The sequence below is a fragment of the Sparus aurata genome, chromosome 21 (assembly GCF_900880675.1).
Source record: "Sparus aurata chromosome 21, fSpaAur1.1, whole genome shotgun sequence".
Classification (NCBI taxonomy): domain Eukaryota; kingdom Metazoa; phylum Chordata; class Actinopteri; order Spariformes; family Sparidae; genus Sparus; species Sparus aurata.
The window spans coordinates 29700879-29727917 of record NC_044207.1 but is presented as its reverse complement, the minus strand read 5'-3'; the positions used below and the strand labels follow the sequence as shown (position 1 = coordinate 29727917).

Below are 27039 nucleotides of genomic sequence, written 5' to 3'. Positions count from 1 at the left end.
ATACTCCTCCTCGCTGACATCAGGGCTTGATAGAGATTCTTCTGTTGTATATCCAAGCATTTGTCTGTTCAGCTAAAAAAACAAAAAGCTTAGTGTTAGAAGAAAGAGAAAAGGCTACATTTAAGAAGAAATAGTGAGATCTTGCCTCAAGTACAATATTAAACTGGATAAATAGTATAACCACAATGGAACATTAATTAACTGTACCCAACTGTGCCTAGACTTCTGCAAGTTGGTTTCTCAGGTGTTCTTCATTGTTTCTAGGATACATCACTTCATCCGCAGACATTAAGATGAGCAACTGGACAGCCAATGAGATGCAGGAGGTGCTAGCATCGCCTCGGTCTCTGTAGCTGTTTGGTTGTGTCCGCTTGTTGTTGTAAACTTGTTGCCGACAGCAAGCTAGGAAATGTCGCTACTTTCATATTAAAAGCCCCCACTAAGAACCCAGTTCTAGTGGGGATGCAATGTAAAGCTCTTATTTTGAAGACAAATTCGTTGTCACCGTTCACAGCCCAACTTTGTGCTTCACGTCACGTCACATGTTTACGCCTACCTCAGAAGCGGCTTTTGGCGAAAGAGGAATATTACGCCTCCATTTCAGAAAGACAGGGCGGCACATTGCCATTGCAAATGTGACGCCTTTTCTATCTGAAAAGGGTAACTGAGGGCGTAGACACACACAGACAGGAAGCCAATCAGGAACAAGAGGGAGGAGACAAACACAGACAGGGAGCCAACCTGAAAGAAGAGGGAGGAGCCGAACACAGACAGGGAGCCAACCAGAAATAAGAGAGGGGGGCCGAACACCGACAGGGAGCCAACCAGAAACAAGAAGGAGGAGCCGAACACCGACAGGGAGCCAACCAGAAACAAGAAGGAGTGGCCGAACACAGGGAGTTTTTTTTTTTTTTTTTACTCGAGCCCGTTCTGCAAACTTCTTCTGCTGGAACTTGACGTACAGTCAGCTGCTGCTGCTGATGTTGTTACAAGTAAACACATGAGCTCGTCTCATGTTCCGGCCTCTCTTCTGTGACAGAGAGCTGCAGGCCTGCGTCTGTCTGAACATGGCCGAGAGGGGTTGTGGGCGTGGCTGACAGGAGGAAGCTAACCGCCGTCACACAATCAGAAAATAAATCTGTTCATCTAATCGAGGGTCTGAGGACAGAGGATGTTGTTAGATGTACAGATCATAAAAGCTCACTGAGGCAACGTGATTGTGATTTTGTGGCTGTATGAATAAAATAGATTTGAGCATCATCCTACACCTCCGAGCTCGTATCTTCCAAGCTAACACTCTGGTTAGCCTTCATGCTTTCAGGGTCAGTGAACTGTAACCTGCTAACAGCTGAGTGGGAGCGTCAGATGGACTCACTGAAGACAAATGAAGAGAAGGAATCATTCAAAGAACGTCTCAACTTTTACTTTATTTAGACTTTTTATTTGCACACAAAAAACTAATATTGTAAAAAAAAGACACGTTTGCATTCAGAGAGACAACATGTACAGAGAATGTCATTCAAAACACAAACTGTCTGCTGCAAATGTTTTATATCAGTTTTACAAGATAAAAGATCTAAAAGTAACAAAACATTACAAGATGTTTCCTCGTCGTCTCAGTCTGACTTTTATGTAACGTCTGATAATTCTTATGGCTTTAATTTTTACACTTACAAGAATAATTAGAATTAGAACAAAAGTAAAAAGTACATGATGAAAACAAAATTAATTAAAACATGTCATGTATATAATCATTTATATTATTCTTATTTTTCAAAGCTGCTACATGAATAAAGTTTGATTGATTGATTCTAACATCAGTGATTAAGTGGAAGCAAACAGATCTCAGGGTACGTGTCCACAGACGTGTAATTTTCTCATGCCTGACAAGAAAACAGGCTGCACCCGATTGGAAGAGTGTTACTCGATTAGCCGTGTGCAAACGTGTTCATGAAGACATTTCAGGATTTAAGAAGCCCCGCAGCTGCAGAATCTGTCTTCATTTTCACTGAACAATCTTTACTTTTTGACGGCTTTTCACCTGATTTGCATAAAGTAACCATAAATTCAACTTCATGCAAACGAGGGGCAGGCGACCCAACGGCACGTCTCATGAAACATGACGCGCCGTTACCTGAACGCATCGCGGGGCTTCCTGCAAAGACAGTGAACGAGAAGCGTGAAAATGACGGATCCTGTGGACACGTACCTCAGAACAACACAACATGATACATCACCACATGGATTATAATATAAACACAGTATTATGGATTAATTTCAAACACATCTAACAAAGTTAAAGCGCATGCACATCCTAAAATATGGAGTTAAACTACTGAGATGACTGCAGGGTCACTTATATCTGCGGAGCTGAGAAAACTAAAACTTCTGACAGATGAAATTAAACTCAGCGTAGTCAGACTTGCTGAACCACTTATGGCCCTCAACTCTTTCCATGACAGCACTCCTGTCACAATCTCCTGTTTTTTCCCCTGGAGCCCAGCGGTTGAACTCCAAGCGATGATCAGCCACCCAGAACCAAACCTCCAGGATGCAGGTGTAGTGGAGGCCCATCCACAAGAAGGGAGTGTCGGCATTCCGGGCCTCCAGCTCAGCCAGGGTCTGGTCGTCTTCATTGAGGATGGTAGCCAGGTCCATGTTTCTTTCCCTGCAGTACTCCAGGGCATGTTCCCATGTCTTCTTCTCCTTGATCAGCTCAAAGGGTGACTCTACAAATAAGTGAAAAAAAACATACACAACAAGGGTTTTAAAACTGTGTTCTCATCTGGCAGCAGATCTGAACATGAACTCCATCATGTTTGTGTTTTCTACTGTAGCAGACACAAAGACATCGCTGTAATCACAGCCTCATCCTCGTGAAAAACAAGCAAAAACTTTTTCATTCTCATAAAGGAACAATCCACCCAAAAATGAAGGTCAGTCTTTATTTATTCACCCAGACGCTACAGGGAGAAGAGAGGTCGTCTTTTCAAAGTAATTTCTCTCTCTCTTTTTTAAAGTTTTGAAACTAGTAACACTGTTTTCTGCCGTTAAGTTTGTAAAATGGTTAAACTGTAAGTAAAAACGTAAAAAATCTATGAATCCCATCACAGTACGATCTGTCTGTTTCCTCAGATTCAAATGAACCTTATGGATTGAAAATAAAATACAGAGTACAGACTGTCTATGTGTTCCTGCATCAAACCTTGAGCTCTGTGTCGTCACCTGTTGAAAAATAGCCAAAGATCAACAAGCCTTTACCTCGATAAGATTCAACAAGTACACAGTAAGTCCATTAAAATTCCACCTATCAATACGCTTCGTGTCAAAATGCTCAGTGTAATGGAAACGTTTGAGTCGAGCATCGTCAACTCACTGATGGAGACCGGATCAGAACATTTCTTGTACCTTTTTTGTTGCCATAGATCTTCACTTCACACAGAACCAAAGGCCTTTCTCCTTCAAAGAACACGGTGACGTAGCGCCCTGAAACTTGTTCAGCACAAGTGAAGTCATTCCACTGCTCTTCTGTGAAGTGTGTCATGTTTGCACAGCTGAAAGAAAGAGAAAGATGAACACAGTATGAGAGAGATAAACAGACAGGACATGAAGAGTGATGCTTCTGTGGGATGAAATCTCTGATTGGCTCTGAAGAAGCTGACAAAGGTAGAAAGTCCCACAGTCACCTGGGCATCAAACACACCATGACACAGAAACAGTCTCCGCCCATAATCCTGAACCTTTTGTTAGGTTTCACCACATCTGTTATATTCAAGGTTCAATTCTGCAGCATTCAGTATATTTCTGTCAGTTCTAACCCTTGAGGCCGATCATGGACACATCACATGCAGAACAAAAATACTGGACGTACAGAAGCTTGAAAATGTGAAGCTATTTAAAGTAACATGAAGGTTTTACATTTTGTTGTTGGTGCCGTTGTTCTCACGAGAGTTCCCGATGTGGATCTGAGCACCGGTAATATTAGTATTGTGTGTTTTTTTGTTGTACATGCTGAACCGAGAAATGTTGTAGACACCCAGCAGGTCAATTCTCCACCAGTGTTCCGCCTCCATTTCTATGGTGTGAGCACATGCTGTCACATTCCCATCAGTAGCTCTACCAGAAGAGTAGGGGACACCTTCCGTATTTGTGTAGTTTGATGACTGGGATGTGATGCTGTTAGTTGTGTTGATGAGATCTGTGCAAGAGAACAAAACAATATTCAAATGTTTTTACATGACAAGAGAGAAATGAAACCGATCAGTGTAAAGAAATGTTTGCTTAGTGCGCCTCCTGTGACGTGTTAAAGGACAGAATATTAAATATTAAATAATCCTAATAACTTCATTTATATAGCATTCCTCTAAACAAGGTTTCAAACTGCTTCACAGAAAAATTTACAGCAGGCAAAAAAAACACAACTAGAAAATAAAACAGAAGACATAATAAAACATCTTGGGATAAAAACTGTGTTGTTAGAGTCAAATGATGAAACCCAAAAGTATTAAGAATTTATTAATCATATTTAAAAGTTGCTAATGATGTAATCCTCCTGAAAACTGAAAAAACTAACTGATGTTAAAGGACAACACACTTTCTTTATAAGTGGCGGACCCTGCCACCATTCTAGCTACACAACGGTATTCTGGGGATCTTATTTACCTCCTGAGAACAGCTTGTTTATATTCACTTCAATTTGTATTATTAGCTCATTAATATTGTAAATATTAAAGTTCTGAGTTTGAATTTTTTCTCCCAAAATTACTCAGTGCTTCTTTAAGTTTCAAATGATAAAACTCGGGATGAAATAGAGACGAAGAGGGTGAGATGAAAACATTTTCACTGTAATGGAAACATTTGAGTCGAGAGTCATAAACTCACTGATGGAGACCGGATCAGAACATTTCTTGTACCTTTTTTCTTGCCGTAGATCTCCACTTCACACAGAATCAAATACCTTGTTCCTGGTAAGAACACGGTGACGTAGCGCCCTGAAACATGTTCAGTACATCTGAAGTCATTCCACTGCCCTCCTTTGAAGTTTTCGATCTCTGTACAACTGAAAGAAAGAGAAAGATGAACACAGTATGAGAGAGAGAAACAGACAGGACATGAAGAGTGATGCTTCTGTGGGATGAAATCTCTGATTGGCTCTGAAGAAGCTGACAAAGCCAGAAAGTCCCACAGTCACCTGGGCATCAAACACACCATGACACAGAAACAGTCTCCGCCCATAATCCTGAACCTTTTGTTAGGTTTCACCACATCTGTTATATTCAAGGTTCAATTCTGCAACATTCAGTATATTTCTGTCAGTTCTAACCCTTGAGGCCGATCATGGACACATCACATGCAGAACAAAAATACTGGACGAACAGAAGCTTGAAAATGTGAAGCTGTTTAAAGTAACATGAAGGTTTTACATTTTGTTGTTGGTGCCGTCGTTCTCACGAGAGTTCCCGACGTGGATCTGAGCACCGTTCACATAAATATTGTTTCCGTTGTAGATGCTGACCCAAGAAATGTCGTAGACACCCAGCAGGTCAATTCTCCACCAGTGGTCCCCCAGCTCGTCTTTGGTGTGAGCACATGCTGACTCATCCCCATCAGTAGCTCTTCCAGAAGAGTAGGGGAACACATCTATGTAGTTTGATGACTGGGATGTGATGCTGTTAGTTGTGTTGATGAGATCTGTGTTAGAGAACAAAACAATATTCAAATGTTTTTACATGAAGAGAGAGAAATGAAACTGATCACTGTAAAGAAATGTTTGCTTGGTGCACCTCCTGGGACGTGTTAAACGTATTAAATCGGACCGGATCAGAACATTTCTTGTACCTTTTCTCTTGCCGTAGATCTTCACCTCACACAGAATCAAAGGCCTTGTTCCTGGTAAGGACACGGTGACGTAGCGCCCTGAAACTTGTTCAGTACAAGTGAAGTTATTCCACTGCCCTCTGTTGAAGTCTGTGATGTGGGTACAGCTGAAAGAAAGAGAAAAATGAAAACAGTGTGAGAGAGAGAAACACACAGGACATGAAGAGTGATGCTTCTGTGAGATGAAATCTCGAAAGTTGTAAAAGGCAGAAAGTCATCTCGGCATCTGGGCATCAAACACACCATGGTACAGAAACAGTCTCCGCCCATAATCAACAGTGACTGTGAGAGCTATCAGGGAAACTACGCTGCCACCACACAGATTTATTTACATATATATAATATTGTACCAGCGGTTAATACCATTCATCTCATTCCATCACATCAAATATATTTAAGGTTTCATTCTGCGCCACTCATCTTTCACTCAGTCGTAAATCTATCATCACAGGAGCTGTGAAATCGTCAATGTGACTGAAAATTGAACGGAAGATTTTAACAATCATCAGAACTACATGACGGATGCAGAACTGTTCTCAGAAATAAACTTTACGATTAATAAATGTTTTATTTGCAATACAAATAAATATTACAATCATAATCATAATAATTATAACTTTATTTATAGAGACATTATATAGACAAACAGGACATGCTGAAGCCTGAAAATGTAAAGTAAAGCTATTTAAAGTAACATGAAGCTCTTACATTTTGCTGTCGATTCTGTTGTTGAAGGACCCAATGTGGACTCGGACAGGAGCACCGGTCATGATGGTATCATTCTGGTCTTTGCTGAAGATACTGACACAAGAAATCTGGTAGACACCCGACAGCTGAACTTTCCACCAGGTGGAGTTATCTTGACTGTTAGGTCTGGTTTTGGCACATGTGTCTGTACGTCCATCAATAGCTCTCTTAGGATGGTAGTCGTTCACTGTTGATGACTGGAATGACTTGACTGTTGTCTGAATGAGATCTGCACATGAAAACAAAACATATGTAGAGTAATTCACTTTAAAAACATCATGCATTTTTAGCTTTGAAATACTGTTTTAATGTGTTTTTATATGACTTTTCCTTAAAAAAAAATCCTTCTATATTTTGTGTTTACATGCACTTGCACACATTTTCTTTAGATCTTTACTAAAAAAAACAAAAACTTTTTCTATGTGAAGACATTAAACTGATCAGTGTACAGAAATGTTTTCAGTCCTACCTCCTTCTGAGTCACGGCACCTGTCGCTCTTTATGAACTGCGCTCCTCCTGTGAAATGTTGAACACTGTTTAAGAATTTCTGTTTCCATTCAGATGATTTTGATTTCAGTAATGTCAAAGTTACTGGCAGCTGTGACATCATTTGCTGGGTAATACAGCAGAATTACAATATCCAGTCCTTCAACACTTAGTGCAGAGCAGTCAACAGGAAGACAATAAATAAGGACTTTAGTTTAAAATCCCTGATTCACAGTTTTGTGGATGGGCCCTGCGTCTCATTCTGTGTAGGAGTCATTTTAAAAAGAGCTGCTTACCGATCAGAGCGATGAACAACAGACGCCACAGCATCTTGACTGTGGAGGAGAAAATACAGAAACATCGATATCAGTTAAATGTTGGACACAGACGACCACAGACAGCTCAACCAACGGCTTTAACTGCACTAATGAATCTATATTTGCTTCTATAAGACGGAGAAAGACTCTGTGAGGACTCTGTGAAGGTAAAAGACAGCTGAGGTTGTTCTGACCTCACTCACCTTGTTCACCTCCTCTCTCCACAGTGACTGATGCTCTCTCCTGCAGCTGTATTCGTACTCGTCACCCTTCCTGCTGCTGCCTGTATGGAAATAGACTGATCTTACTAAACGTCACCGCTCACAGTACACATGTTGTTTTCAGCTGCAGACCAATTTGTATGTGTCAAAGTCCGAGCCTAACAGCCCCCTGGTTCTGTTTACCTGATGAGAATATTGTGGTTCACATTCAAATGACTTGTCGGTTCTTTGGTATCTGCTTCAACAGAGGAGGTTTGTGAGTGTACACATGACAGATTATGTTTGTACACACTTGTTTCCCGGCTGCCTCCAGGAAGCTGCAACATTAATTTGGATATGTGTTCCATGTACAGGTTAATAAATGGCACTTTTGATGGACTGCTGACACTGTTTATACTTTAAACAGAGAATTACATGTTATTATTAATAACATCAGTAGTCCTTATAGTTCTTTTCCACTGTAACATTCATCTACAGAACTGTCAAGACGGTTTTTAATCATTTAATCACAGCAGACGGTGCAGATGTGAGTTTTTGAGCCCACAGCAGCGATGATGTCATGCAGAGGTGTGTACTGAGAGAGTGAGGATGATGTCACGGAGAGCAGCGATACACATTGTTGTGGATCTGCTCTGCGTCTCATTGTGAGTACGAGTAATTCTGTTTGTTGTAGAACGGTTCTGAAGCAGGGAGACTGTTGCAGAGCAGGCAGGTGTGGAGGCTGGTTGGAGGACGCTGACGAGGACCGGACAGGAAAGGACAGGAGAGCAAGTATCAATCAGACCATCAGAGTTTTAGTCCAACAACACAGTGAGCTGGAGCACAGCCGGGTCAGAACGGTACCACACAGGTGAGCTGATGGAGAGCTGCAGGTGTGCAGGATGATTGACAGCAGCAGGCGGGCGGAGCATCACCCACACACACAAACATTGAGGGAGGAGACACACACACACACACACACACACACAGGGAGGAGACACACACACACACACACACACACAGGGAGGAGACACACACACTGAGGGAGGAGACACACACACACACACACACACACAAACACTGAGGGAGGAGACACACATACACACACACACACACACAGGGTGGAGACACACACACACACACACAAACACTGAGGGAGGAGACACACACACACACACACACACACACACACACACAGAGGGAGGAGACACACACACTGAGGGAGGAGAGACAAACCCACACACACACACACACACACACACACTGACGGAGAAGACACACACACACACACTGACGGAGGAGACACACACACACACACACACACACAGGGAGGAGACACACACACACACACAGAGGGAGGAGACACACACACAGAGTGAGGAGACTCACACACTGAGGGAGGAGAGACAAACCCACACACACACACACACACACTGATGGAGGAGACACACACACACACACACACACACACACTGAGGGAGGAGACACACACACAGAGGGAGGAGACACACACACACACAGACACACACACACACAGAGGGAGGAGACTCACACACACACACACACACACACTGAGGGAGGAGACACACACACACACAAACACACACACACACACACAGAGGGAGGAGACACACACACACACACACACACAGGGAGGAGACTCACACAGACAGGGAGCCAACCAGGAACAAGAGGGAGGAGCCAAACAAACAGAGAGATGGACTGAGTCTAATCTTCGACAGTTTGTGGTTAAAGTTTGAATGTTTTAGAGTCAAAAAGTTGTTTTTCTCTCGAGCTCCTTCTGCAAACTTCTCCTGCTGTGACTTGACGTACAGTCAGCTGCTGCTGCTGACGTTGTTACAGGTAAACACATGAGCTCGTCTCATGTTCCGGCCTCTCTTCTGTGACAGAGAGCTGCAGGCCTGCGTCTGTCTGAACATGGCCGAGGGGGGTTGTGGGCGTGGCTGACAGGATGAAGCTAACCGCCGTCACACAATCAGAAAATAACTCTGTTCATCTAATCGAGGGTCTGAGGACAGAGGATGTTGTTAGATGTACAGATCATAAAAGCTCACTGAGGCAACGTGATTGTGATTTTGTGGCTGTATGAATAAAACAGATTTGAGCATCATCCTACACCTCCGAGCTCGTATCTTCCAAGCTAACACTCTGGTTAGCCTTCATGCTTTCAGGGTCAGTGAACTGTAACCTGCTAACAGCTGAGTGGGAGCGTCAGATGGACTCACTGAAGACAAATGAAGAGAAGGAATCATTCAAAGAACGTCTCAACTTTTACTTTATTTAGACTTTTTATTTGCACACAAAAAACTAATATTGTTAAAAAACGCACGTTTGCATTCAGAGAGACAACATGTAGAGAGAATGTCTTCAAAACACAAACTGTCTGCTGCAAATGTTTTATATCAGCGAAGGTTTTACAAGATAAAAGATTTAAAAGTGACGAGACGTTTCAAAATGTTCCCTCGTCATCTCAGTCTGGAATGTCTGAAAATTCTCATGGCTTTAATTTTTACACTTATAAGAATAATTAGAATTAGAACAAAAGTAAAAAGTATATGATGAAAACAAAATTAATTAAAACATGTCATGTATGTAATCATATTATTCTTATTTTTCAAAGCTGCTACATGAATAAAGTTTGATTGATTCTAACATCAGTGATTAAGTGGGAGCAAAGAGATCTCAAGTTACGTGTCAACAGAGGCGTCATTTTTTCACACCTGACGAAAAAACAGGCTGCGTAAACACCGGCTGCACCCGATTGGATGAATGTTATTCGATTAGCCGTGTGCAAACGTGTTCCTGCAGACATTTTAGGATTTAAAAAAGTCCCGCAGCTGCAGAATCTTTCTTCATTTTCACTTAACAATCTTTACTTTTTGATGGTTTTCCACCTGATTTGCATAAAGTAACCATAAATTCAACTTCATGCAAATGAGGGGCAGGTGACCCAGCGCCACGTCTCATGAAACATGACGCGCCGTTACCTGAACGCATCGCGGGGCTTCCTGCAAAGACAGTGAACGAGAACCGTGAAAATGACGGATCCTGTGGACACGTACCTCAGAACAACACAACATGATATCATCACCATACAGATTATAATATAAACACAGTATTATAGTTTCAGTTCAAACACATCTAACAAAGTTAAAGCGCATGCACGTCCTAAAATATGGAGTTAAACTACTGAGATGACTGCAGGGTCACTTATATCTGCGGAGCTGAGGAAACTAAAACTTCTGACAGATGAAATTAAACTCATCGTAGTCAGACTTGCTGAACCACTTATGGCCCTCAGCTTTGCTCATGACAGCACTCCTGTCACAATCTCCTGTTTTTTCCCCTGGAGCCCAGCGGTTGAACTCCAAGCGATGATCAGCCACCCAGAACCAAACCTCCAGGATGCAGGTGTAGTGGAGGCCCAGCCACAAGAAGGGAGTGTCGGCTTTCCGGGCCTCCAGCTCAGCCAGGGTCTGGTCGTCTTCATCGAGGATGGTAGCCAGGTCCATGTCTTTCCCCCTGCAGTACTCCAGGGCATGTTCCCACGTCTTGTTCTTCTTGATCAGCTTAAAGGGCGATGCTACAAAATAAATGAAAAAAAACACAACAAGGGTTTTAAAACTGTGTTCTTATCTGGCAGCAGATCTGAACATGTACTCCATCATGTCGGTGTTTCCTGCTGTAAAAGACACAAAGACATCGCTCTCATCACAGCCTCATCCTCAGGAAAAACAAGCTACAACTTTTTCATTCTCATAAAGGAACAATCCACCCAAAAATGAAGGTCAGTCTCTATTTATCCACCCAGACGCTACAGGGAGAAGAGACTAACGTCTTTTCAAAGTCATTTCTCTCTCTCTTTTTTAAAGTTTTGAAACTAGTAACACTGTTTTCTGCCGTTAAGTTTGTAAAATGATTAAAGTGTAACTGTAAGTAAAAACGTAAAAATCTATGAATCCCATCACAGTACGATCTGTCTGTTTCCTCAGAATCAAACGAACCTTGTGGATTGGAAATAAAATACAGACTACAGACTGTCTATGTGTTCCTGCATCAAACCTTGAGCTCTGTGTCGTCACCTGTTGAAAAATAGCCAAAGAAGAACGAGCCTTTACCTCGATAAGATTCAACAAGTACACAGTAAGTCCATTTAAATTCCACCTATCAATACGCCTCGTGTCAAAATGCTCACTGTAATGGAAACGTTTGAGTCGAGCGTCATCAACTCACTGATGGAGACCGGATCAGAACATTTCTTGTACCTTTTTTGTTGCCGTAGATCTCCACTTCACACAGAACCAAAGGCTCTGTTCCTGCAAAGGACACGGTGACGTAGCGCCCTGAAACTTGTTCAGCACAAGTATAGTTATTCCACTGCTCTTCTATGAAGGGTGTCATGTTTGCACAGCTGAAAGAAAGAGAAAGATGAACACAGTATGAGAGAGAGAAACAGACAGGACATGAAGAGTGATGCTTCTGTGGGATGAAATCTCTGATTGGCTCTGAAGAAGCTGACAAAGGTAGAAAGTCCCACAGTCACCTGGGCTTTAAACACACCATGAAACAGAAACAGTCTCCGCCCATAATCCTGAACCTTTTGTTAGGTTTCACCACATCTGTTATATTCAAGGTTCAATTCTGCAACATTCAGTATATTTCTGTCAGTTCTAACCCTTGAGGCCGATCATGGACACATCACATGCAGAACAAAAATACTGGACGTACAGAAGCTTGAAAATGTGAAGCTATTTAAAGTAACATGAAGGTTTTACATTTTGTTGTTGATGCCGTTGTTCTCACGAGAGTTCCCGATGTGGATCTGAGCACCGTTAATATTAGTATTGTCCGCATCAGTGTTGTAGATGCTGATAACAGAAATGTTGTAGAAACCCAGCAGGTCAATTCTCCACCAGTGGTTCCCCAGCCCGGGTTCGGTGTGAGCACATTCTTTCTCATTCCCATCAGTAGCTCTACCAGAAGAGTAGAAGACACCACCATTTGTGTAGTTTGATGACTGGGATGTGATGCTGTTTGCTGTGTTGATGAGATCTGTGTGAGAGAACAAAACAATATTCAAATGTTTTTACATGACAAGAGAGAAATGAAACCGATCAGTGTAAAGAAATGTTTGCTTGGTGCGCCTCCTGTGACGTGTTAAAGGACAGAATATTAAATATTAAATCGTCATCATAACTTCATTTATATAGCATTCTTCTAAACAAGGTTTCAAACTGCTTCACAGAAAAATTAACAGCAGATAAAAAAAAAACACAACTAGAAAATAAAACAGAAGAAATAACAAAACATCTTGGGATAAAAACGGTGTTAGAGTAAAATGATGAAACCCAAAAGTGTTTAGAATTCATCAATTATATTTAAAAGTTATTAATGATGAAGTCCTCATGAAAACTGAATGAACTAACTGATGTTAAAGGACAACACACTTTGTTTATAAGTGGCGGACCCTGCCACCATTCTAGCTATAAAACAGAGTTCTGGGGACCTTTTTTTTCTCCTGAGAACAGCTTGTTTATATTCACTTCAATTTGTATTATTAGCTCATTAATATTGTAAATATTAAAGTTCTGAGTTTGAATCTTCTCCAGAAATAACGCAGTGCTCCTTCAAGTTTTAAACGATAAAACGCAGGATGAAATAGAGACGAAGAGGGTGAGATGGAAACAAATCAAACGTAAAAACATCATGCATTTTTAGTTTTGAAATACTGTTGTAAAGTGTTTTTATTTAACTTTCCTTAAAAAGAAAATAGTTCATATTTCAGCAGAACCATAAGTTATCTTTTGTGTTTACATGCACTTGCACACATTTTCTTGAGAACTCTACTTTATGAAAAAAAAAAACACAAACTTTTTCTACGTGAAGAAACCAAAGAAGAAGAAATTCAGTCCTACCTCCTGCTGAGTCACGGCACCTGTCGCTCGTCATGCACTGCGCTCCTCCTGTGAAATGTTGAATACTGTTTAAGAATTTCTGTTTCCATTCAGATGTTTTTGATTTCAGTAATGTCAAAGTTACTGGCAGCTGTGACATCATTTGCTGGGTAATACAGCAGAATTACAATATCCAGTCCTTCAACACTTAGTGCAGAGCAGTCAACAGGAAGACTATAAATAAGGACTTTAGTTTAAAATCCCTGATTCACAGTTTTGTGGATGGGCCCTGCGTCTCATTCTGTGTAGGAGTCATTTTAAAAAGAGCTGCTTACCGATCAGAGCGATGAACAACAAACGCCACAGCATCTTGACTGTGGAGGAGAAATACAGAAGCATCGATATCAGTTAAATGTTGGACACAGACGACCACAGACAGCTCAACCAACGGCTTTAACTGCACTAATGAATCTATATTTACTTCTATAAGACGGAGAAAGACTCTGTGAGGACTCTGTGAAGGTAAAAGACAGCTGAGGTTGTTCTGACCTCACTCACCTTGTTCACCTCCTCTCTCCACAGTGACTGATGCTCTCTCCTGCAGCTGTATTCGTACTCGTCACCCTTCCTGCTGCTGCCTGTATGGAAATAGACTGATCTCACTAAATGTCACCACTCACAGTACACATGTTGTTTTCAGCTGCAGACCAATTTATATGTGTCGACGTCTGAGCCTAACAGTCTCCAGGTTTGGTTTTCCCCAATGAGAATGTTTTGGTTCACATTCAAATGACTTGTCGGTTCTTTGGTATCTGCTTCAACAGAGGAGGTTTGTGAGTGTACACATGGCAGATTATGTTTGTACACACTTGTTTCCCGGCTGCCTCCAGGAAGCTGCAACATTAATTTGGATATGTGTTCCATGTTGAGGTTAATAAATGGCACTTTTGATGGACTGCTGACACTGTTTATACTTTAAACAGAGAATTACATGATATTATTAATAACATCGGTAGTCGTTATAGTTCTTTTCCACTGTAACATTCATCTACAGAACTGTCAAGACGGTTTTTAATCATTTAATCACAGCAGACGGTGCAGATGTGAGTTTTTGAGCCCACAGCAGCGATGATGTCATGCAGAGGTGTGTACTGAGAGAGTGAGGATGACGTCACGGAGAGCAGCGATACACATTGTTGTGGATCTGCTCTGCGTCTCATTGTGAGTACGAGTAATTCTGTTTGTTGTAGAACGGTTCTGAAGCAGGGAGACTGTTGCAGAGCAGGCAGGTGTGGAGGCTGGTTGGAGGAGGCTGACGAGGACCGGACAGGAAAGGACAGGAGAGCAAGTATCAATCAGACCATCAGAGTTTTAGTCCAACAACACAGTGAGCTGCAGCACAGCCGGGTCAGAACGGTACCACACAGGTGAACTGATGGAGAGCTGCAGGTGTGCAGGATGATTGACAGCAGCAGGCGGGCGGAGCATCACCCACACACACAAACATTGAGGGAGGAGACACACACACACACACACACACAGGGAGGAGACACACACACACACACACAGGGAGGAGACACACACACACACACACACACAGGGAGGAGACACACACACTGAGGGAGGAGACACACACACACACACACACACACAAACACTGAGGGAGGAGACACACATACACACACACACACACACAGGGTGGAGACACACACACACACACACAAACACTGAGGGAGGAGACACACACACACACACACGCACACACACACAGAGGGAGGAGACACACACACTGAGGGAGGAGAGACAAACCCACACACACACACACACACACACACACACTGACGGAGAAGACACACACACACACACTGACGGAGGAGACACACACACACACACACACACACAGGGAGGAGACACACACACACACACAGAGGGAGGAGACACACACACAGAGTGAGGAGACTCACACACTGAGGGAGGAGAGACAAACCCACACACACACACACACACACTGATGGAGGAGACACACACACACACACACACACACACACTGAGGGAGGAGACACACACACAGAGGGAGGAGACACACACACACACAGACACACACACACACAGAGGGAGGAGACTCACACACACACACACACACACACTGAGGGAGGAGACACACACACACACACACACACAGGGAGGAGACTCACACAGACAGGGAGCCAACCAGGAACAAGAGGGAGGAGCCAAACAAACAGAGAGATGGACTGAGTCTAATCTTCGACAGTTTGTGGTTAAAGTTTGAATGTTTTAGAGTCAAAAAGTTGTTTTTCTCTCGAGCTCCTTCTGCAAACTTCTCCTGCTGTGACTTGACGTACAGTCAGCTGCTGCTGCTGACGTTGTTACAAGTAAACACATGAGCTCGTCTCATGTTCCTGCCTCTCTTCTGTGACAGAGAGCTGCAGGCCTGCGTCTGTCTGAACATGGCCGAGGGGGGTTGTGGGCGTGGCTGACAGGATGAAGCTAACCGCCGTCACACAATCAGAAAATAACTCTGTTCATCTAATCGAGGGTCTGAGGACAGAGGATGTTGTTTGATGTACAGACCATAAAAGCTCACTGAGGCAACGTGATTGTGATTTTGTGGCTGTATGAATAAAATAGATTTGAGCATCATCCTACACCTCCGAGCTCGTATCTTCCAAGCTAACACTCTGGTTAGCCTTCATGCTTTCAGGGTCAGTGAACTGTAACCTGCTAACAGCTGAGTGGGAGCGTCAGATGGACTCACTGAAGACAAATGAAGAGAAGGAATCATTCAAAGAACGTCTCAACTTTTACTTTATTTAGACTTTTTATTTGCACACAAAAAACTAATATTGTTAAAAAAGGCACGTTTGCATTCAGAGAGACAACATGTAGAGAGAATGTCTTCAAAACACAAACTGTCTGCTGCAAATGTTTCATATCAGCGAAGGTTTTACAAGATAAAAGATTTAAAAGTAACGACACGTTTCAAAATGTTTCCCTCGTCATCTCACTCTGACTTTTATGTAACATCTGATAATTCTAATAGATTTAAATTTTACACTTATAAGAATAATTAGAATTAGAACAAAAGTAAAAAGTATATGATGAAAACAAAATTAATTAAAACATGTCATGTATATAATCATATTATTCTTATATTTCCAAAGGCTGCTACATGAATAAAGTTTGATTCTAACATCAGTGATTAAGTGGAAGCAAACAGATCTCAGGGCAGATTCCTGCACGGTTCTTATTTTGCAAACCTGCATCCGACCCGTTTCCCGACAGTAGCACAAATTACATTCCGCACCCGAGCCGACCCGCTACGAATTGATGCTGACGCCCGACCCGCACCCGAAGCAAAATTAGAGTGACGCAATTTTTAAAAATGAAAGTAAGCCAGCGTGGGGAATGGGAGTTCTGGGAGGGCGCAAGCACGCATGAATGAGCTCATATGAAATATACCGTAATGACCCGAATATAGGACGACCCTGATTTTAAGACGACCCCTCTTTTTAAGACTAGCTAATCTTCAGAAAAAGACTCTGATAACCAAAATTCGTTTCTCAATAACAAACTCATACCCTCCTGTCAGTCTCTTGGAAGCAGCCACTTTTTGGACCCGCCATCTTCAGACGTTACACTCCGTAACTCCATATTTCTTGGCTGGCTGTCAGTTGTTTGGCGCCTCCGCTTCATTGATCACCATTATCTTAAAATCAGCATCATAGCTCCGCCTCAGTTGTCTGTAAACTTGCCAAACTTGATCCACTTTGCTCCGTAAAATCACAGCGTCTCTCCATTTTTCATCTCCTGTCACTTCTTCTCCGCTGTGATTGACAGATAACCGCAGCCACAGTGTCAGTGACGTCTCTACAATAAGCTGGCACCCTCTGCTGTTGTGGTCGTGTAGCGACCCAGACAACTATCAGCATATGTCAACGGTTAGACCCCGATTATAAGACGACCCCACTTTTTCCACATAATTTTCATCGAAAAAAAACTCGTCCTGTATTCTGGTCAATACGGTACATGCTTATCTTTTTGAAATGCAGGCAGATTTTTGCATATGTTTCGCTAATGATTTTTTTTTTTTTGCACCTGACGCCATGAAAATGACAATCGCAAGAGACCCGCGCTCTCTAGGCGTCCGACCTGATCCGCACTCGTGTCCGACACAGGACATTATTTTTCACCTGTTTCATCCAAATAGTGCAGGTCACCGTCGGGTACCCGAACCCGTGCAGGACTCTGTCTCAGGGTACGTGTCCACAGATGTGTCATTTTTTCACGCCTGATGAAAAAACAGGCTGCACCCGATTGGACGAATGTTACTCGATCAGCCGTGTGCAAACATGGAAACACTCGTGAAACAGGACGCGCCGTTACCTGAACGCATCGCAGGGCTTCCTGCAAAGACAGTGAACGAGAAGCGTGAAAATGACGGATCCTGTGGACACGTACCTCAGAACAACACAACATGATATCATCACCACACGGATTATAGTATAAACACAGTATTATAGATTCAGTTCAAACACATCTCATAAAGTTAAAGCGCATGCACGTTCTAAAATATGGAGTTAAACTACTGAGATGACTGCAGGGTCAGTTATATCTGCGGAGCTGAGGAAACTAAAACTTCTGACAGATGAAATTAAACTCAGCGTAGTCAGACTTGCTGAACCACTTATGGCCCTCAGCTCTTTCCATGACAGCACTCCTGTCACAATCTCCTGTTTTTTCCCCGTCAGCCCAGCGGTTGAACTCCAAGCGATGATCAGCCACCCAGAACCAAACCTCCAGGATGCAGGTGTAGTGGAGGCCCAGCCACAAGAAGGGAGTGTCGGCTCTCCGGGCCTCCAGCTCAGCCAGGGTCTGGTCGTCTTCACTGAGGATGGTAGCCAGGTCCATGTTTCTCCCCCTGCAGTACTCCAGGGCATGTTCCCACGTCTTCGTCTCCTTGATCAGCTTAAATGGTGATGCTACAAAATAAATAAATATCTGATGTGAATTGAAGCACTGAACAGGGTTATTATGGAGCATACACAACAAGGATTAGTGAAAGTCAAAGGGACAAAACAGATAACAAGGATGTGAGATGAGAATAATATCATCTTCTCCAACTGCACATAAAAATGTTTCTGTAGAACCGCCCGGCCCGTCTGTCTCCTCTTGGAATCACCTGAGACTTTCAAGGGATTTTGTTTCCTGTCAGTCATTTTAATCTCTGCTTTTGTCTGAATAAGTTTCTTGTCAACATGTTACTGTAATGGAGACACTGAACTCATCCCTTTCTACCATCAGTTACTGAATGTGTGCATGTGGATCAGAACATTTCTTGTACCTCTTTTCTTGCCGTAGATCTCCACTTCACACAAAATCAAACCAATTTGTTTTGGTAAGAACACGGTGACGTAGCGCCCTGAAACTTGTTCAGTACATTTGAAGTCATTCCACTGCCCTCCTTCGAAGTTTGTGATGTTTGTACAGCTGAAAGAAAGAGAAAGATGAACACAGTATGAGAGAGAGAAACAGACAGGACATGAAGAGTGATGCTTCTGTGGGATGAAATCTCTGATTGGCTCTGAAGAAGCTGACAAAGGTAGAAAGTCCCACAGTCACCTGGGCATCAAACACACCATGACACAGAATCAGTCTCCGCCCATAATCCTGAACCTTTTGTTAGGTTTCACCACATCTGTTATATTCAAGGTTCAATTCTGCAGCATTCAGTATGTTTCTGTCAGTTCTAACCCTTGAGGTCGATCATGGACACATCACATGCAGAACAAAAATACTGGACGTACAGAAGCTTGAAAATGTGAAGCTATTTAAAGTAACATGAAGGTTTTACATTTTGTTGTTGATGCCGTTGTTCTCACGAGAGTTCCCGATGTGGATCTGAGCACCGTTCATGGTAATATTGTTTTCGATTTTGTTGTAGATGCTGACACAAGAAATGTCGTAGACACCCAGCAGGTCAATTCTCCACCAGTGGTCCCCCTGCTGGGGTTTGGTGCTCGCACATTTTGTCATATCCCCATCAGTAGCTTTTACAGAAGAGTATTGGACATCATGTGTGTAGTTTGATGACTGGGATGTGATGCTGTTAGTTGTGTTGATGAGACCTGTGTAAGGAAACAAAACAATATTCAAATGTTTTTACATGACGAGAGAGAAATGAAACCGATCAGTGTAAAGAAATGTTTGCTTGGTGCGCCTCCTGTGACGTGTTAAATGACAGAATATTGAATGTTAAAATATTACAATCATGATAGTCATAATCACAATAATTATAATTTTATTTATAAAGCATTTTTTCTAAACGAGATTACAAAGTGCTTCACAAAAAAAAAAAAAAATTAACAGCAGACAAAAAAAACACACAACTGGAGATTAAAACAGAAGAAATAATAAAACATCTTGGGATAAAACAGATTTTGTTAGAGTGAAATGATAAAACCTAAAACGTGTTAAGAATTCATGAATTAGATTTCAAAGTTGTTAATGATGTAATCCGGCTGAAAACTGAAATAAACAAACTGACTTTAAAGGACAACACACTTTTTTTATTAGTGGCGGACCCTGCCACCACTCTAGCTACAAAACAGAGTTCTGTGGATCTTATTTTCCTCCTGAGAACAGCTTGTTTATATCCACTTAATTCATGTTATTAGCTCATTTATATTGTAAATATTAAAATACTGAGTTTGAATTTTCTTCTCCAAAAATAACGCAGTGCTCCTTCAAGCTTCAAACGATAAAACGCAGGATGAAATAGAGATGAAGAGGGTGAGATGAAAACATTTTCACTGTAATTGAAACATTTGTGTCGACCGTCATCAACTCACTGATGGAGACCGGATCAGAACATTTCTTGTACCTTTTCTCTTGCCGTAGATCTCCACTTCACACAGAATCAAAGGCTTTATTTTTGAAAAGGACACGGTGACGTAGCGCCCTGAAACTTGTTCAGTACAAGTATAGTTATTCCACTGCCCTCCTTCGAAGTTTGTGATGTTTGTACAGCTGAAAGAAAGAGAAAGATGAACACAGTATGAGAGAGAGAAACAGACAGGACATGAAGAGTGATGCTTCTGTGGGATGAAATCTCTGATTGGCTCTGAAGAAGCTGACAAAGGTAGAAAGTCCCACAGTCACCTGGGCATTCAAACACACCATGACACAGAAACAGTCTCCGCCCATAATCCTGAACCTTTTGTTAGGTTTCACCACATCTGTTATATTCAAGGTTCAATTCTGCAACATTCAGTATGTTTCTGTCAGTTCTAACCCTTGAGGCCGATCATGGACACATCACATGCAGAACAAAAATACTGGACGTACAGAAGCTTGAAAATGTGAAGCTATTTAAAGTAACATGAAGGTTTTACATTTTGTTGTTGATGCCGTTGTTCTCACGAGAGTTCCCGATGTGGATCTGAGCACCGTCCATATCAGTATTGTAACTGTCAACGTTGTAGATGCTGATACAAGAAATGTTGTAGATACCCGGCAGCTCAATTCTCCACCAGGGGTTCTGCTCATTGTTGGTGATTGCACACCGTGTCTTCTTCCCATCAGTAGCTCTTTCAAAAGAGTAGGAGACACCTTCCTTATTTGTGTAGTTTGATGACTGGGATGTGATGCTGTTAGTTGTGTTGATGAGATCTGTGTAAGAGAACAAAACAACATTCAAATCTTTTTACATGACGAGAGAGAAATGAAACCGATCAGTGTAAAGAAATGTTTGCTTGGTGCGCCTCCTGTGACGAGTTAAATGACAGAATATTAAATATTAAATAATCATAACTTTATTTATATAGCATTTAACCACAGATAAAAAAAAAAACAAACACAAACCCAAAATGTGTTAAGAATTCATGAATCAGATTTCAAAGTTGTTAATGATGTAGTCCGCCTGAAAACTCAAATAAACAAACTGACTTTAAAGGACAACACACCTTGTTTATAAGTGGCGGACCCTGCCACCTGTTCTGGCTTCAAACAGAGTTCTGGGGACCTTTTTTTCCTCTCAGAACAGCTTGTTAACCTCATTTATATTGTGAATATAAAAGTTCAGAGTTTGAATTTCTTCCACAAATCTACATAGTGCCCCTTTAACGCTTTAAAAGTGATGAGTGAAATGAAGCACGTAGTCAGTGAACATAAAGTGCTCAAACGTTTTTGGTGTTCCTGGTAAAAAAGCAGCAGCACTCTGAAGCAGCTGCAGTCAGTGGAGAGAGCTCTGACTGATGCTGGTAAAAAGTTACAGCACTGCAGTAATCTAAAGGTGAGAAAATAAAAGCATGGAAAACTTTATGCAAATCAGATAATCAAGAATGATCTGCAACGAGAGAGAACGAGACGGGACGACACTCACACTTTTTATAATCATGTTAACTTTACTTATATAGCACTTTTCTAAAAAAGGTTACAAAGTGCTTCACAGAAAGAAAATAAAATCAGCAGCAGATAAAAAAAAAAACACAACTGGAGAATAAAACAGAAGAAATAATAAAACATCTTGGGATAAAAAAAAAAGGTTTCGTTGCCACCTTTCTAGCTACAAAACAGTCTTCTGGGGACCTTATTTTCCTCCTGAGAACAGCTTGTTTATATTCAGATCAATTTATATTATTAGCTCATTTATATAGTGAATATAAAATTTCTGAAATCTTAATTTTATTCTTCAAAAATTTCGCCGCGCTCCTTCAAGTTTCAAATGATAAAACGCAGGATGAAATAGAGACGAAGAGGGTGAGATGAAAACATTTTCACTGTAATTGAAACATTTGTGTCGACCTTCATCAACTCACTGATGGAGACCGGATCAGAACATTTCTTGTACCTTTTCTCTTGCTGTAGATCTTCACTTCACACAGAATCAAAGGGTTTGTTCCTGGAAAGGACACGGTGACGTAGCGCCCTGAAACTTGTTCAGCACAAGTATAGTTATTCCACTGCTCTTCTATGAAGGGTATCATGTTTGCACAGCTGAAAGAAAGAGAAAGATGAACACAGTATGAGAGAGAGAAACAGACAGGACATGAAGAGTGATGCTTCTGTGGGATGAAATCTCTGATTGGCTCTGAGGAAGCTGACAAAGGTAGAAAGTCCCACAGTCACCTGGGCTTTAAACACACCATGACACAGAAACAGTCTCCGCCCATAATCCTGAACCTTTTGTTAGGTTTCACCACATCTGTTATATTCAAGGTTCAATTCTGCAACATTCAGTATGTTTCTGTCAGTTCTAACCCTTGAGGTTGATCATGGACACATCACATGCAGAACAAAAATACTGGACGTACAGAAGCTTGAAAATGTGAAGCTATTTAAAGTAACATGAAGGTTTTACATTTTGTTGTTGGTGCCGTTGTTCTCACGAGAGTTCCTGACGTGGATCTGAGCACCTTCTATGTTAGTATGTGTCCCTTTAGTGTTGTAGATGCTGATAACAGAAATGTCGTAGACACCCAGTAGGTCAATTCTCCACCAGGGGTCCCCTGCTCGGGTCTGGTGTGAGCACATACTGCCTCATTCCCATCAGTAGCTCTTCCAGAAGTGTAGGAGACAACTTGTTGGTAGATTGATGACTGGGATGTGATGCTGTTTGCTGTGTTGATGAGATCTGTGTAAAAAAACAAAACGATATTCAAATGTTTTTGAAACCGACCTGTGCGAAGAAATTTTGCTTGGTGCGCCTCCTGTGACATGTTAAACGACAGAGTATTAAATGTTAACATATCACGATATTATTATTATTATCATTATTATTATTATTATTAATAATAATAATAATAATATGGGGTGGCTATAGCTCTGGGCTGAGCTGAGCTGCATGTCTGATGTGCAGTTGGAACCCTGCGTGAGGGCCCTGTGATGAGCTGGCGACTTGTCCAGGATGTACCACCACAGAAAAAAAAATTAACAGCAGATAAAAAAACACAACTGGAGAATAAAACAGGAGAAATACAAAATCTTGGGATAAAAACGGTGTTGTTAGAGTAAAATGATAAAACCCAAAACGTGTTAAGAATTCATGAATTAGTATCAGAAGTTGTTAATGATGTAATCCGACTGAAAACTTAAATAAACAAACTGACCTTAAAGGACAACACACCTCCTGAGAACAGCTTGTTTATATTCACTTCATTTTGTATTATTAGCTCATTAATATTGTAAATATTAAAGTTCTGTGTTCAAATTTTCTTCTCCAAAAATAACGCAGTGCTCCTTCAAGCTTCAAACGATAAAACGCAGGATGAAATAGAGATGAAGAGGGTGAGATGGAAACAAATCATACGTAAAAACATCATGCATTTTTAGCTTTGAAATGCTGTTGTAAAGTGTTTTTATTTAACTTTTCTTCAAAAGAAAATAGTTCATAGTTCAACAAAGTTCATATTTCAGCACAGCCATAAGATATCTTTTGTGTTTACATGCACTTGTACACATTTTCTTTAAAACTCTACTTTATATTAAAAAAACACAAACTTTTTCTACATGAAGAAACCAAAGAAGAAGAATTCAGTCCTACCTCCTCCTGCAGGGCACCTGTCGCTCGTCGTGCACTGCGCTCCTCCTGTGAAATGTTGAACACTGTTTAAGAATTTCTGTTTCCATTCAGATGATTTTGATTTCAGTAAAGTCAAAGTTACTGGCAGCTGTGACATCATTTGCTGGGTAATACAGCAGAATTACAATATCCAGTCCTTCAACACTTAGTGCAGAGCAGTCAACAGGAAGACGATAAATAAGGACTTTAGTTTAAAATCCCTGATTCACAGTTTTGTGGATGGGCCCTGCGTCTCATTCTATGTAGGAGTCATTTTAAAAAGAGCTGCTTACCGATCAGAGCGATGAACAACAGACGCCACAGCATCTTGACTGTGGAGGAGAAAATACAGAAGCATCGATATCAGTTAAATGTTGGACACAGACGACCACAGACAGCTCAACCAACGGCTTTAACTGCACTAATGAATCTATATTTACTTCTATAAGACGGAGAAAGACTCTGTGAGGACTCTGTGAAGGTAAAAGACAGCTGAGGTTGTTCTGACCTCACTCACCTTGTTCACCTCCTCTCTCCACAGTGACTGATGCTCTCTCCTGCAGCTGTATTCGTACTCGTCACCCTTCCTGCTGCTGCCTGTATGGAAATAGACTGATCTTACTAAACGTCACCACTCACAGTACACATGTTGTTTTCAGCTGCACACCAATTTACATGTGTCGACGTCTGAGCCTAACAGTCTCCAGGTTTGGTTTTCCCCAATGAGAATGTTTTGGTTCACATTCAAATGACTTGTCGGTTCTTTGGTATCTGCTTCAACAGAGGAGGTTTGTGAGTGTACACATGGCAGATTATGTTTGTACACACTTGTTTCCCGGCTGCCTCCAGGAAGCTGCAACATTAATTTGGATATGTGTTCCATGTACAGGTTAATAAATGGCACTTTTGATGGACTGCTGACACTGTTTATACTTTAAACAGAGAATAACATGATACTATTAATAACATCAGTAGTCCTTATAGTTCTTTTCCACTGTAACATTCATCTACAGAACTGTCAAGACGGTTTTTAATCATTTAATCACAGCAGACGGTGCAGATGTGAGTTTTTATGCCCACAGCAGTGATGATGTCGTGCAGAGGTGTGTACTGAGAGAGTGAGGATGACGTCACGGAGAGCAGCGATACACATTGTTGTGGATCTGCTCTGCGTCTCATTGTGAGTACGAGTAATTCTGTTTGTTGTAGAACGGTTCTGAAGCAGGGAGACTGTTGCAGAGCAGGCAGGTGTGGAGGCTGGTTGGAGGAGGCTGACGAGGACCGGACAGGAAAGGACAGGAGAGCAAGTATCAATCAGACAATCAGAGTTTTAGTCCAACAACACAGTGAGCTGCAGCACAGCCGGGTCAGAACGGTACCACACAGGTGAACTGATGGAGAGCTGCAGGTGTGCAGGATGATTGACAGCAGCAGGTGGGCGGAGCATCACCCACACACACAAACATTGAGGGAGGAGACACACACACACACACACACACACACACACTGAGGGAGGAGACACACACACACACACACACACACAAACACTGAGGGAGGAGACACACACACACACACACACACACACACACACACACACACTGAGGGAGGAGAGACACACACCCACACACACACACACACACACACAAACACTGAGGGAGGAGACACACATACACACACACACACAGGGAGGAGACACACACACTGAGGGAGGAGACACACACAGATACACACACACACTGAGGGAGGAGACACACATACACACACACACACACAGGGTGGAGACACACACACACAAACACTGAGGGAGGAGACACACACACACACACACACACACACACTGAGGGAGGAGACACACACACACACACACACACACACACTGAGGGAGGAGACACACACACACACAGGGAGGAGACACACACACACACACACACACACACACACTGAGGGAGGAGACACACACACACACACACACACACACACTGAGGGAGGAGACACACACACACACAGGGAGGGAGACACACACACACACACACACACACACACACACACACACTGAGGGAGGAGACACACACACACACAGGGAGGAGACACACACACTGAGGGAGGAGACACCCACACACACACACAAACACTGAGGGAGGAGACACACACACTGAGGGAGGAGACACCCACACACACACACAAACACTGAGGGAGGAGACACACACACACACAGAGGGAGGAGACACACACACTGAGGGAGGAGACACCCACACACACACACAAACACTGAGGGAGGAGACACACACACACACACACACACACTGACGGAGGAGACACACACACACACACACACACACACACACACTGAGGGAGGAGACACACACACACTCACACACACACACACAGAGGGAGGGGACACACACACAGAGGGAGGAGACACACACACACACACACACACACACACACTCACACACTGAGGGAGGAGACTCACACACACACACACACACACACACACACACACACGCTGAGGGAGGAGACTCACACAGACAGGGAGCCAACCAGGAACAAGAGGGAGGAGCCAAACACAATGAGAGGGATGGACTGAGTCTAATCTTCGACAGTTTGTGGTTAAAGTTTGAATGTTTTAGAGTCAAAAAGTTGTTTTTCTCTCGAGCTCCTTCTGCAAACTTCTCCTGCTGTGACTTGACGTACAGTCAGCTGCTGCTGCTGACGTTGTTACAGGTAAACACATGAGCTCGTCTCATGTTCCTGCCTCTCTTCTGTGACAGAGAGCTGCAGGCCTACGTCTGTCTGAACATGGCCGAGGGGGGTTGTGGGCGTGGCTGACAGGATGAAGCTAACCGCCGTCACACAATCAGAAAATAACTCTGTTCATCTAATCGAGGGTCTGAGGACAGAGGATGTTGTTAGATGT

General features: G+C 42.3%; 1 protein-coding gene across 1 annotated transcript; it reads right to left on the bottom strand.

Moving 5' to 3' along the window:
- Positions 1-1771: 1771 nt before the first annotated feature.
- On the bottom strand, positions 1772-24676 carry LOC115573252 (uncharacterized). The gene is made up of 9 exons (XM_030403962.1): positions 24640-24676; positions 24416-24454; positions 24105-24149; positions 6586-6853; positions 5839-5984; positions 5645-5691; positions 3919-4151; positions 3409-3554; positions 1772-2729 (listed from the first exon to the last, which is right to left on the bottom strand). The coding sequence occupies exons 2-9, from the start codon at positions 24447-24449 to the stop codon at positions 2380-2382; spliced, it is 1269 nt and encodes a 422-aa protein (XP_030259822.1). The 5' UTR covers positions 24450-24454; positions 24640-24676; the 3' UTR covers positions 1772-2379.
- Between the last annotated feature and the right edge of the window lie 2363 nt (positions 24677-27039).